The sequence below is a fragment of the Akebia trifoliata genome, chromosome 4 (genome assembly GCF_017979445.1).
Source record: "Akebia trifoliata isolate Shusen 1 chromosome 4, ASM1797944v1, whole genome shotgun sequence".
NCBI classification, from domain to species: Eukaryota; Viridiplantae; Streptophyta; class Magnoliopsida; order Ranunculales; family Lardizabalaceae; genus Akebia; species Akebia trifoliata.
This window is the reverse complement of record NC_141378.1, coordinates 17826891-17841499: the sequence shown is the minus strand read 5'-3', so window position 1 is coordinate 17841499 and position 14609 is coordinate 17826891. Positions and strand designations below refer to the sequence as shown.

Below are 14609 nucleotides of genomic sequence, written 5' to 3'. Positions count from 1 at the left end.
TGGGGCTTCTCTTATTGAGCTTATGTTGAAATGTTTATTATATGTGGTTAAACCAATATTGACCTCACCGTAGAGATCATCCTCACCAAAAATCAGCCCATTCCAAAACTTCTAACCCATGTAAGACAAAACACGTTTGTTAAAGTGTGTGGTAAAGCTTAGGGTGCTGAACGGGACCCTAAAACTAAATCTCCATTTACTCACACACACCAATGGTATTGACGTGTGTAAATTTAGTTGAATTCCTACAAAGGGATTCATATAGACCATTGTTGATTGAAAAAAATATATCAAGTTATAAATATCGTAGGAAGTCTTAATATTAATGTATTAAGTGTTTAGGTTTTCAATTTTACTTCCATATTACATAATATTATTTAAATATAAATACTTTTCCTTAAATTTGGGAACTAGTTATGCCCATTTGAATCAATGTGTTTTTGAAATAGCTTCGAATTTATATAAAGCCAGGCTTTCTTTGAGAGCCTCCTCTGCACTGTAATGAAAATGGGACATTTGTAACATTCGTCGCTTTGGCCCCTTCTCTATGAAATACACTATTTACCATTAAAAAAAAATTCATGGAAGTATCATGCAGGTAACTTTTGCCATTCAATTGAACACTTTTCTATCCATCATAAAGTTGCTTAAATTTTTATACACTGATCTATTTCATTCTATCTAAGGTGTCACAATGGGTACCATTTGCCTGATTATCTGATGAACCAGTATCGATTTAGTCGGTTTTGGATCCAACCCTTTTTCAGTTTTGGGTCCTAGTCCAGCCCTACTCGTCATCTAAAAAAAAATGTATCCTAATAAATGAATTTATTTTACTAATAATTTATTTATTTATAAGAAAATTAGTGGTCTCATTAGAAATTAATTAAGAGAGATCTTGAAGTAAATGTACGTCAAGTAAATATGATCTAAAGGGAATGTGAATATATATATATATATATCTTATTGGTTTTTTTTTTTTTCCTTTTAACATAGTATCATTAAGTTCCCGATTTTATGATACCTTCTCCATGAATCATAGTTTTCTTAATTGGACGGATCAAATAATTGTAGGGGAATGCTTATATTTTAGCATTGTCCAATAATTATTATTTTTTTATAATAGTCCATCTTATTTTGTCTTTTAATGAAAAAGACAAGAGTATGTTAGTCTTTTACATAATAAATATATTTATTATTTATTATATTATTAGTAAATATATTTATTACGTTGGCATTCATGGTCAAAGCATTTATCAATATACGTTTATCTTTTTCACTAAAAAACAAAATGAGAAAGAATATTATTGAAAAAAAAAGAGTGTTGGACAATGCTAACGTCCCTACAAAGTGGATAGTCGTCCATGTGCCAAAGGAAATCTTCATTAGACACAGAGACTCTAATAGATATAACACGTTAAAAGGTTCCTTGAATTATTTCTTTGAATGAATATATATTGTAGAATAATCAATTATGTATGTATGGTAAATTGTTTTTGGAATGGGCTTCCTCACAAAAAAAAAACAAAAATCAGTTGATTCTAAAATTTCCAAGCCTATAAAAGTAATTACAAACTAACATTAAAAATGAACGGTCCATGATTCTTCAACCTGTAAACTGGGGTTAGTAATATTAGAATGGGCTAATTTTTTGTGAGGAGATGATCGCTGGCCATATAAATCATCCTCATACAAAATCAGCCCATTCCAACACTTTTTGCCCATATAAGACAAATATGTTGTTAAGAACATTGTCTAAAATGTTGTCTATAGAAACCAACCTCTCCATATATATATATATATAAGAGGGACCAAATCCTGGTTGATAAAGTAGTAAAAGATAAAGAATTAGCAACACATGATTAAAATACATTTGTATCAGAGAACTTGTTTGGTAAATTCATTTATTTTAGGTATAATCTTTGAGAAAACATAAAATTTTGTACACATAAAATTTTACTGTATTCTAAAGGCAGATTTATAAAATCCAATAATATATTTTGTAATAAAATAGAATAATGATGAATGCACGCGGTTGGATACGTGGCTGATGTGGCAAGGGCATAGAATGGCACATCTTTTTCTTGTGTATCCCGATGAAAAAATATCTATAATTCTATATCCATGCCACGTCAGCCATGTACCAAAACTGGGTGCATTCATCACGACTCAATAGAATAAGGACATTTGTTATCTATAAGATATCACAATGATCTACATGCTTTGGAGTGATTCTCTATTCTTCGTCAATTTCTCCTATCCTCTCTCCATTAATTTTAATGGGTCTCGTTCAGGTGCCAAATAATTGACACCTAAACGGCTCTCATTTTCAATAGATGATTGATTTATTTTACTCATGAATTTATTTTCAATGAAAAATCTTAAAGGGTTAGGATCAAGAAACTCGTGAAAAATGGCTAATGGAAAAACACATTATTCTAGCTATTAAACTACAAAATCCAACAATTGGGATTTACACACATCTCGATAATATATAACTTGATGATACATATTATCATGATAAACTTGACTGTTGGATTTTGTAATTTAACGATTGGTTGAGGTCATGTGATTTCCATGAGTCACGTAATTGTGACATAATCTTAAAATTTTCCTTTTTGAAGATAAGTTTTTGGGAGAAGACTATAGTTTCTATTATACGAAAAATCTTTACAAATAACAGAATAAAATTGATAGTTTAAAAAGTATATTATAATTTTGTTTTATAATAGAAACAAATTAGTCCAACTAATCAGGGTCCAACCATGAACTGACTTATTTGATGAATTTTTTAACACACAACATGTGTTTGTACTTATTTTCAAATTTATAGACGTAGATGGTTATGGCATGTCCAACTTTGAATATTACACGTGTACTTTTAAACTTATGACGTGTTTGCTTTGACTTATAATTATCTTGGTAGACAAAAAGAAAATAACTAAGAAAGGTATGTTTGATGGTATGGAAAGTGACTTTTCATAGAGTTTGAAATCCATGAAAAAATAATGGTGCAAAGTGGGCAGGTTTGGAAAATCGAATTTTATTGTGTGATTTCATCTAGAAAAAATCACAAGAAAAAAAATCCGAGGAAGAAAAGGAAGAGAGAGAGAGAGGAGGAGGGAGGTAACCAACATTGACGATGGAGACAGGGATAGTGACGACGAAGAGGATTAATGTGAGGGTGACGACAGTGGTGGTGATGAGTGAGAGATGACGTTATGATTTTGATTTGAGGACGAAAAATATGGGTAAATTTCATTTTTCTCATGGTTATGAATGAGAAAATGAAATCCAAGTTTTGTGGGACTTTTGGATGAAGGTGAAAAATCATTTTTCATGTAAAAATGCAATCAAACATATGAAAAATGATTTTTCACCATATTTTTCATTTGCAATCAAACATACCTTAAATGCACTTGTTTATCATAAGAATCTATCCAGTTCAATCTTCAAAACTCAATATAATATAAGATAATGAATCAAATGATGAAGGAATTTTGGATTAAAAAAAATAAAAACTGTAATGGATTAAAAATAATTATTTTTAAGGCCCAATTACTTGAGACTTTACCAGACTTTCTTGGCTACTTTTCTAGTTTCTAACTTAAGATTTTGTATAACCCTTACTTAATAAGTATTTAATTAATTTTGGATTATTTATCTATGGACCTAATTGAAGTTGTTTATTCTTGTACATACAAAAAACACGGAGAGAATAGTGAATGTAATTGAAGAATCTAGACTGCAATACGATCATAAGCCCAACTCAAGAACCAAGATTCTATGATCCAAGATGACTGCGTCGAGGTTAAGCCCTTATCGACTGTAGCACGGTGGAATCATTGAAATTTGTGCTCTGATGGTGTTGACTTGTTCTTCACATGAAATATTAGGGTTTGGGACTTTTAGCATCCGAAGTAACCCTAATTTTATTTTTATGTTTGAGAATGATTGCAATCTTCGCTTATAAAATCGTAAATTTTCAATTTAAAATCCATTCTCTCTAATCTTCAAAATTTCATATTTCTTGTTACGCCAAATATACCTATATAAACTGATTAATGAAGGGGATTTATATGTATCTTAATGATACATCATCTGATAATATAAAATCCATATTCTACAATCTAAGTGTTGGATTTTGTATTTAAACGATCAAGATCATCTGATTTTTCATCGGTCACCCAAGACCCAATCTATCAATGTTTCTTTTTGATGATGGAAGGTTACTAATGAAATATTAATAACACAATATTTTTTTTATTAAATAAAAATTAATAATTGAAAAAAAGAAAATCATATTATATTTTTCAAAAGTTTTTAATAAAACACAATCAGTCCATCTATCGTCCCACTTATTTGACAAATTTTAGGCCTAATAATTAGTCCAATTTCTAAAACATTGGTCGTGTGTCAAAGCCTTCTCATAAAAAGTCTTCAACTTAGGCAATTACCTAATGATCAGACTTCACCACCAACCATTTTCAAAGGACGGGACTGATCGGTCCAAAATTTAAGCGGGTTGCTCGCTCCAAAGTTGAAGAGAGTGCTTTTAAATATTTCAAAAAATTACTTTTAATAACACAACATGTGTTCGTTTTTTTTTTATTTTGACGGGCTGCACGTACCAACCACCTTAACACATGTTCAACAGTTAAATATAACCACTTTTAAGTGAAGGAGCATATACGATTCGAAGGTGTGACTTGGGAGCACACCCAGTCAGCCTTACCATGTCAATTAGCTCCTAATGGTGACCTCAAGGTTGTACCTCATATTGCACATCCTGACGTGAAAGTGTGTAGGAATCATATATGCTTTTCAGCGAGATACAAATCAAAAAGCATCTATGGTTCCCACTCACTTTCACATCAGGATGTGCGATATGAGGTACAATCTTGAGGTCACTCTAGTACGATTCTATTTTTATAAACACATTACTCCACATTTTTTTTTATATTATGTTCAACTTTGAATTTTTTGAGTTTCTCATTTATTTTCAAATTGACGACATATTCAGTTTGGTCTTTATTTTCTCTTATAAATAAAAGGAAATGGCCTTGATGCCCTCATCCTTGACTCTAATTTTTATCTACATCAACATTTAAACTTCAAGACCAAGATAGGATAGAAAAATTAAGAATTTTTCATAAAGAGATTAAAGTGCGTGTGTAAACAAGGAATTACAAATAAGTTTTGGTAAACTAAAAATAATTTACAAGGTTGAAGAGCATGAAAATGAATAAAGACAAGCGCATTGAAATCATTTTCTACTAATCTACAAGAAAAGGCCAAGGTTAAGGGAGCGTTTCGTATGTTAGAATACATAGAAATATCTCAAATATCCCCAAAATGTGAAGTCATTTCATGTGGACGGTTTCTTCAATTCTTTGAATCAGGTGAAGAATTTTCAACGAAAAGTTTAATCATGTCATTCAATTCAATGTCTCACTTTTTTTTTTCAATGTACTATAGTTTGTGACTAATTGCTAATGAAATAGGAAATTACTTAATAAATCATAATGAAGGGTTTTTCTTCTAAATAAATCCTTATTTCTTTTTGGGGATTAAGCCTAGAGTGATTTCAGTGGGAGACATCTTGACATGGTGGCACGTGCATTTGTTTATCCGAGATACGAGTAAAACACATCTACGGATATGCGCCCGTCATCACGTCAAGGTGTCCCATGTGTTTCCTCGCTGAGGTCACTCCAGCATGACTCTTTTTTGGGAGGTTTCGTTAGCGTGTGCTAAGGTCACTTTAGCTTGACTCTTTTTTGGGTAGTTTTACTAACGTGTGCTTTAGGCACACGTTATAGGGCAATAAATACATTTAGGAAACTGGAATCAAATGGTATTTTGGTAAAAAATAATTCTTTAAGGGTAGCAATTTCAAAAGTGTTTTATTGCACTTTAACTTGTTCCCTTGGGGCACACATTAACAAGCCCCTTTTTTGGGTAGCAATTAATTAATCTATTGAAAAGGGTTTTTTCAAGTAAATAATTAACTTAATTGCTTATTTTTTATATTTAATTTTTGAAAAATTCTATTGGCACATCAATTTTTACTTACAACACACCAATCTTTTTGAAATTAAATGTTTGTTTACACAGTTTGGTCCGTTATAAGTAAAAAAATTGACGTAACAATAGAATCTATCTCTATTTTTTTAGACCAAAGTATGTTTAGCTAGAAAAAAACATTACTAATGGAGTAAATAAGTGTAGAGGCATGCATTTAATGGGAAATTTCTTATTAGAATATATAAAGTAATTTTTCTTATATATATATATATATTTAAGGATTAGTTATGATTTAAAAAAAAAAATTCTATCCAATATGTTCTTCGTTTTAAATTAAAATTCAGAAATTTCTTCTCAAATTGATTCTTTGAAGAAGAAAAAAGATTCTTCTTTTATAACTTATTTTTCGAAGAAAATTTTAAAGCATTAAGATCAAGTGACACGTGAAAAATGACACATGATCCCAACCATTAAAACACAAAAATCAACAATTGAATATTATCATGGGTTACCCATTATTCGGATACATTTAAATTCCAACCATTGGATTTCGTGTTTCAGTGGTGCTCGAGATCATGTATTTATTCATGAATCACCTAATTCAAAATTTTATTTTTTTTAAATGTTAAGATATAGGCATATTTATTTAATTTTATTAGTTGGTGTGTTTTAATAATATTCTGATGTGACAATAAACATTCTCAACCGTAACTTGCGGGACTTGACTTTTGTTGTTGACAAGCAAAGAGGCCACATCAAAGAACTCTTGTATTGACCGATAACGTGTTTTGTTACGTTACGTAACATGAAACACCTTTAGGGTAGGGCACCATGGAATCAAGACCGTTCAAATGGCTAGCCAATAAGGATCAGTGGCCATCTTCTTCTTAATCACAATGATTGCATGCTCGTAACCATCAAATCTCGGCCCACGTAATCATGCCCACTATCGTGCTCCACACTTAAATGCTATGACGCTAAGGGAGCGAATGTTTGTACTGATTTTAAAAATCTAATCTTGACCATGAACCCAAATCGTGGTATCAACACTTACAAACTTTAACCAACTTAACAAGTTGATAGCTTATTACCTGAACTCAAAATAAGAGTTGATGTTTAATTTAGATTAGAAAAACAATTCTACCATGACTACTGATAAAATGATGTGCTGAAACAAACATGATTGACGCAATAAGTGCATAGATCCGTAGATCATTTTCTTTGTGTATCCCGAAGAAATCTATGGTTTTAAGCACTTACCGCGTCACTCGCATATGTTTTAGTGCGTCAGTTTATCACAACTCTTCTATTAGGATTTGACTATATAAATATTTTTTTCGAAAGTTGTTTCTTCCCTTTTTTTAAAATAAAATGATGCTTTTTGTAGTAATGCATATAACATTTCATCATCCCGAGATTTTGTTTCTAAATTCAACATTAGTTTTCAAAATTAGGTTGAAAATTAATTTTCATAATTTGATTATAACAATCCATGCGACCACTAATGGGGTTTGTGGACCCATTTTTGTACTCCTCGACATTATTGTTGTCCTGTGAACTTGCCGCACACTTCAAAATTTGGGAAGAATCTTGTCTTTTCATGACACGTGTCCTTTACACGTTTAGGTGAATATTCAAGATCCCCTATGTTTTCAAACTCACGGTATACCCCATGACTTTGGTCTTCTATTATAAATTAATACAAAATAACTTAAAAGCCCTTGATTTTTCTTTCCAAACCAATCATCTTCAACTTCTTGGATGAGGTGACGATGAAGGTGAGAACGGTAACGACGATGATAATGATTACCAAGGCATTAAGACCATTTTTAGAGTTTAATAGAAGATCAAGGTCAAGTGGATATTCATGAATTTGAAAATATAAGAAAACATTAACAAAAGTGTCGTGCTACACTACTTCTGTTCAACACTAAGATGAGCTGGTAGTGTACAGATAACCATAGATTTATTTCTTCAAGATACAAGTTAGAAAATCCATAATTCTCCATGCATTACCAGGTTAAACCAATATTGAATCAAATGTCCAACGTAGACAGTCAAGCATTCTCCTTCACAAAAACATAAGAAGGCATCACTTTGAAAACATAAGAAACCACGTGTAATTTAACGAAGAGCGAGATGATTTTAATATTTTTTAAAGAACGAGATGACTTTGAATTATTTAGATATCGTTCATGATTGAGATGAGATAGTATAGAGATTAGAGAAAAGCTCTCGTTATCTTTCAAATACAAATACGGCCGAGTTCCTCAACGAGATAGTGCAAAACAAAAATTGAAAAATATGATATTATATTATAATGCATCATGGGCTACCACTAATTACAATTTACAAGTCTACTATGAGAATTTTGGACTGATAAAATACAACATTAGGAGCACTAACACTCTTAACAACATTCTCATATTCAATGGGTATCAAATTGACATACAACACAATCCACATGGGCCATGACCCATGACCCAAGACCCCTTGTGTGTATAAAATTCAAAATGCCATAAGACACCCAAGAAAAAACTTACCATGATCATTGTACATGAACTTGACCTAGACCCACTAAAACAGGGCCCAACCTCATAAAACCAGATATCCCAAGATTGCCACATAGGACCTATTTGGGAAACGGACAATCAATGATGGCCCACCTAAAATCAGCTTTTTTAGTGATTTATAGCCGTTAGATTTGAATTTTTTCATCCCATTCATCATTGGTAGATCTAATGGACAAAAATCACCAATTAGTGGTTCTAGGTGTAGTATTGGTCCTTGACGAGAAGTCTATATCATCTCAATTATAAAGTGGGACTCAAAGCAGAGAGATGGGATAGAAAACGGTGAGATACACTAACGACGTTAACATTGAAAGCATTGAAGAAGGGTCGAAAGTGCAGGTTTCCCTCGAAAGTCGTCAACTTTGACGGCCAAACGCGCAAAGAAATTCATCTTTCGTTTCTTCGTCTTCTTCTCTCTACGTGATTGTTGACACCTTTGAGGCTTCTACCTTCAAATTAAGTCTCTTTCCCTCAACACATGCAGAGAGAGAGAGAGAGTTTGAATCCCAAAAACTATATTATTTGAAGAAAAAACATGAAGAACCGAACTGAGAAGGTTTCAGTGAAATGGATTCTAATTCTCTGTATCTCCAGCTTCGCTCTTGGAATGCTTTTCACAAACAGGTACAATCTTTCTCCATTTTATATTTTCCCCCAATTTATTTTTTGTTTTTTGGGTATTTTTATGGTATTTAGCACAGATTTCATATTTCTAGCTTTAATTGCTGAAAATTTATATGGTTAGGGTTTTTTTTTCTTCAAAGATCCTTACTTTTTATTGATTTTCTTTAGTTTCTCTATTTGGGTCTTGCTTCACCTACAAAATTTCTGGTTTCTTGTGTTTTTGAGAGATTTATGTCTATGGGTAAATTTGAATATCTGATTATAAGATGGTGCATATTGCAATTTATAGGGTTAGGGTTCTTTTCTTCAAAGATCTTTACTTTTTGTTGATTTTATTTAGTTTCTCTACCTACAAATCTTCTGACTTATAAATGTTTTAGAGGGATTTGTGTCTTTGGATAAATCTGATTATAATATGGGTGCTTATAATTTGATCAAGAATGCAATTTCAAATTTTCAATTGTATTGTAGGATGTGGGATCCGCCCGAATTGAACAGTCCGACGATCTCAAGACAACGACAAGAACAAGAGCTGCAAATAATTTCAGAGGATTGCAAGACGATGCGAGTGTGTATTTTTGTTATTAAAACTCAGAATGTAGATCTTAGACTATTAATTTTTATGAATTGGGCTTATTTTAATTTTGTGCAATATTTTCTTTTACTGTATCAGAAACTTGGACAAGAGAAAGATATAATGGGGGAGGTTCACAAGACCCACAAAGCAATTCAGTGAGTATGCAATTTCCTTTTTGATTCCGTTCGATTTATATATTTCTTTGTTTCCCAATTCAAATTATCAAATCCATTTGATGATGAATCATCAGAACTCTCGACAAAACAATTTCTACGCTTCAGATGGAGTTGGCTGCCACTCGGAGTTCTCAGGAGATGGGGAGCTTCGACAGTTCCCCTGAACACTCTACCGCATCTTCTCATGAGGGTCCACCAAGGAAGAAGGCATTTGTGGTTATTGGAATAAACACTGCATTTAGTAGCAGAAAGAGGCGAGATTCTGTTAGAGAGACATGGATGCCGCAAGGTTTATTCCTGCTATCCTTCTCTGTGTACTTAATGTATATCATTTGCTATAAATTACTTCAAAATCGGTAATAATTGAAACCTCTTTGTTTTCATTTAGGGGAAAAGCTTATTCAGCTAGAGCGAGAGAAGGGAATTGTCATTCGGTTCATGATTGGTCACAGGTACATCACTTCTTTAATTCTAATTAAGCTTGTGATTTTCTTTATTTTCATATTTGTTTCTACTTTTTTTTTGAAAAGATATGTCTCTGTGTGTATTTTTGTAGCTCTTTAGAAATTGTTTTATATTGAATTTGAAATTCTCATGTGAGTCCAGCAAGTTTACATTTTGCAAGCCAGGAATTGCTTCTTCTATGTGTATGTGGCAATCGTGAACTTATTGATTAACCTTTACTAGTATTACTCACATGAGAAGTACCTTAATCTCAGTTTTATTTACGACACGAGCGCCAACTGAATTGGAGGAATTTTCTGTATCTCTTTATTTAAGATGCTATGATACTACTCATTGAATCACCCAGAAAATTTCTTTGTTTTGTGTCACTCCAATTAGTGTTTTTTTTCCATGCTTGTGGGATTTTGATACCCATCAATAAGGTCACTTGTTATGATACCAAAATCCTAACTATGAACTTGGTTTTAAACTAGAAATCTGGTAAGCAGAATTAAGACATCTGTGAATCTTATTATTCTCATATAACAACTGTTTTTAACATGGATAGAGACATAAATTGTAGTGATAAAAATGAACCTAGATGCGTGAGGTGTAAATTTGATAAAAATGTACATTTAATAATTTGTGAAAGTTGAGAGTAAATGGGCATATATGTAAGCATCTCATCAAAATGATTTGACATGCTTAACATAGCTACGTATTACCTATTAAAAAATGGGAAAAAAGAAGGAAAAACTACAGCTTTTGTAACATTGTGCTGGATTTTATAAAACACCTTTATTACTTAACAATGACAATGGTTAGCCCATTATTAAACCTAATGTGTAGTTTTTGTGGTCAAGGTTGCTCAAAAAACATCTTTGGCAGATATAATGTAGTTATGTCTTTACCATCATGATCAGGAAGTGGAGAAATCAGTTATATAGCTCCTATGGAACTTATAAGTGATGTTGTTTAAAAACTTGTTTCTTTGTTAATTGACTGCGGGCAGGTCCGCATTAAAAAATATAACGATGGCACCTCTATTATTTTGAATGAGAAAAAGAAAAAAGGCATATTTCCAAGTGAATGTAATACATGTAGAATATATTTATTTCTCGTGACCCCGAACCCCCCTTTCTCTCTCTTTCTCATCTCCGGGTCTTAGAACACAAAGTGAAATTGTGAGAAAGTTGATTAAGTGATAATTAGAAATGAATGGAGGCATGATGGATATAATAGACACGACAGCTCTCGGATCAGGGGTACTCTATAGCAGTTGATAGTGATATCAGATTATCATTGACTATCTTCAATTTGACTTTTATTATGTACTGCTCCCAATTTTTCAACTAGAAGGATGTAAAAGAAAATATACGAAGAAAGAGGGGAGTAGAATATGCCAATTTTGTTTTTTTAGTTATATAAAAAAGATGGGGAATAGAATTAGGATATTATGATGCGTATGTTGGTCAAATTCTCTGCATCCACAATTGTTTTTTTTTTTCTTGTTTGATAATCATAAAAAAGGTTTCAAGTTGGTTCTTGCAGAAACTATCTTCTTATCCTATGCATTTATTTAATAAATTTAGAAGTAGGTTTCCGATCTAGGTCAAGTTTATGAACCTAAAATGTAAATGCAATACATTTTTACATAAAAGCGATAGAATCCAAGATTTGCAATCTCAAAATGAGGGATTGTGGTGAAACAAACAAAATCCTTTTATTCTTGTTTTCTTTTTTCGTTCGGTACATATTATACATTCATGAATATATAATATTATCTAAAATTTTCATTCTTTGTCAAAATGTAATCTGAAATGTTCAAAACTTGTGGTTCAGCGCAACATCCAACAGCATTTTAGATCGAGCTATTGACTCCGAAGAGGCTCAACATAATGACTTCATTAGGCTGGTAAGAAAACATGACTTATTTTCACGTTGATTAACAAGTGTGGCAGCTTGTCAGAGTCAGGACCTGAATCATGTTATTTTATTATATAGGAACATGTTGAAGGGTATCATGAACTATCTGCCAAAACAAAGACTTTCTTTTCGACCGCAGTTGCAAAATGGGATGCCGAATTCTATGTAAAGGTGGATGATGATGTCCATGTCAATTTGGGTATGCATTTAGTTGCTTTATTATTGTTATTTTCTTGAGAACTGCTATTGGCACCCCAACCTTTTCCTATCACACACCAATTTCTTAAATTATTTATCACACCCCAACTAAAAATTAAAACATACTATTCAAACTTTACAAAGGTTTGGTTCAAATTATTATCTCAACACTATAACACTCGTTCAAACAATTTCAGTAGTTGTTTTCAAGTATGATTAGGCTTACATGAAAGGGTAGTGTTAAAGGCACCCCACACTATAGCCAATTTATTTCTGGTCTTATATCAGTTAAAAGTTTTGGAATGAGCTGATTTTTGGTGAGGATGATCTCTATGGCGAGGAGATCATCCTCTCTGAAAATCAGCCCATTCCGAAACTTTTAACCTGTATAGGACAAGAAAACTGGCTATGGTGTGGAGAGCCCCCTGCCCTCAAAAAAAAGAGAAAAAGAAAAAAAAAAAAAAAAGTAGAAGAAATCTAGCAAAAAATAAGTGTGCTTCTCTTGGCACCCTAATTTTTACTTATTCTCAACCATTCACTCATTTTCTTTATTTTTAATTGGGGCGACAATAGCAGCTCTCTCTCTCTCTCTTTGGTTTCTTTCTGCATTATTGTTTAACTAAGTTTAAGTTTTCTGAACCTATTGGAAAATGCAGGTATGCTAGCTGCTACCCTTGCTCGCCACCGATCAAAGCCCAGAGTCTACATAGGGTGTATGAAATCTGGCCCTGTTCTTGCTCAGAAGTAATCCTCCTTAGTGACCATATTTATAACAATGGGTCTCTCCGACTTACATTTTATTGTCATGAATGGTGTAATATATCTTATATACTTTTTTTGGTCTATAGGAATGTTAAGTACCATGAACCCGAGTACTGGAAATTTGGAGAAGAAGGGAACAAATACTTCAGGCATGCAACTGGGCAGATCTATGCTATCTCACGGGATCTTGCCACGTACATCTCAATCAACCAGTAAGAAAGGATACACTTGTTTTTTTGTGAAGCAAATTCGGCCCAATGTTATTACTTGAGCTACCATATTTAATAGTTCATGAGTTATTGGATGTTTAATATGTTTCAAACCCATTTCACGAGGGGAAACTTTAAGTTTGTCAATTGTGACCACAGGCCCATATTGCATAAGTACGCCAATGAAGATGTATCCTTGGTGCTTGGTTTATTGGACTTGAAGTTGAACACATAGATGAGCGGAATATGTGCTGTGGGACTCCACCGGGTATGAATCTTCAAGTACATGGTCTTTGATGTTCCTCTTAATGGATGGAGTTCGTTTTAATTGATTTTGTTTCTTCGGTTCTCTATAGATTGCGAGTGGAAGGCGCAGGCAGGGAATGTGTGCATTGCATCATTCGATTGGAGCTGTAGTGGGATCTGTAAATCAGTGGAGAAGATCAAAGATGTTCATGCAAGATGTGGCGAAGGAGATGGAGCTGTTTGGAGTGCCATGTTCTAAGTTATTAGGATGAGGGGGTCTTAGGCCGACGTCATGTTAATGGGTTAATCTTTTTGACGGCCAAAGTGAGCTGAAACCCCTCGACGATCATCAAGAGAGTTTTTTGGTGACCGAGATAGAGAAGCTATATGCTTATTTATAAGATTCATACTGCCAATTCCACGTTTGTTTTCGGGAAAGTCGTCTGGAGATTGGTGAATGAGATATTAGTGGTTGAATTATGAAATCATTTTTTCGGTCTAGTGGGTTTTCCTGATTTGTCGTGGATTTGGGAAAAATGATCTTCTCCGTGTGTAAATTTCTGTGTCGTTTGGGGTTATAGCAGCATATTGAGATATTTATATTAGAGAGAATTGATTCTTCTACATTAGAGGTTACTATGCTGTAATTGTTGGAAGTACAAGTGAACACAAGGCTCTCTGCAGCTCCAATTTGATAAAGCAATTTTGATGTTCAATTTACTTTTGACTGTAGTGTGGTTTCCATTCCAATAATAGTAGATTACACTTTTCTTCATCGGTATTCTCTAATAAGAATTTTGGAATTGTTGAAAATCCTAACTTTACAAGGAGACTCGGATCGATTTTC

General features: G+C 32.9%; 1 protein-coding gene across 1 annotated transcript; it reads left to right on the top strand.

Moving 5' to 3' along the window:
* The first annotated feature begins 8851 nt into the window (after nucleotides 1–8851).
* On the top strand, nucleotides 8852–14482 carry LOC147404254 (Galactosyltransferase family protein). Its single transcript, XM_086440130.1, is given in 12 exon segments — nucleotides 8852–9224; nucleotides 9696–9792; nucleotides 9898–9956; nucleotides 10052–10266; nucleotides 10366–10429; nucleotides 12264–12336; nucleotides 12426–12546; nucleotides 13202–13289; nucleotides 13394–13519; nucleotides 13676–13707; nucleotides 13710–13784; nucleotides 13873–14482. Coding segments are annotated over 12 exon segments (1188 nt in total). The 5' UTR covers nucleotides 8852–9135; the 3' UTR covers nucleotides 14022–14482.
* Nucleotides 14483–14609: the final 127 nt, after the last annotated feature.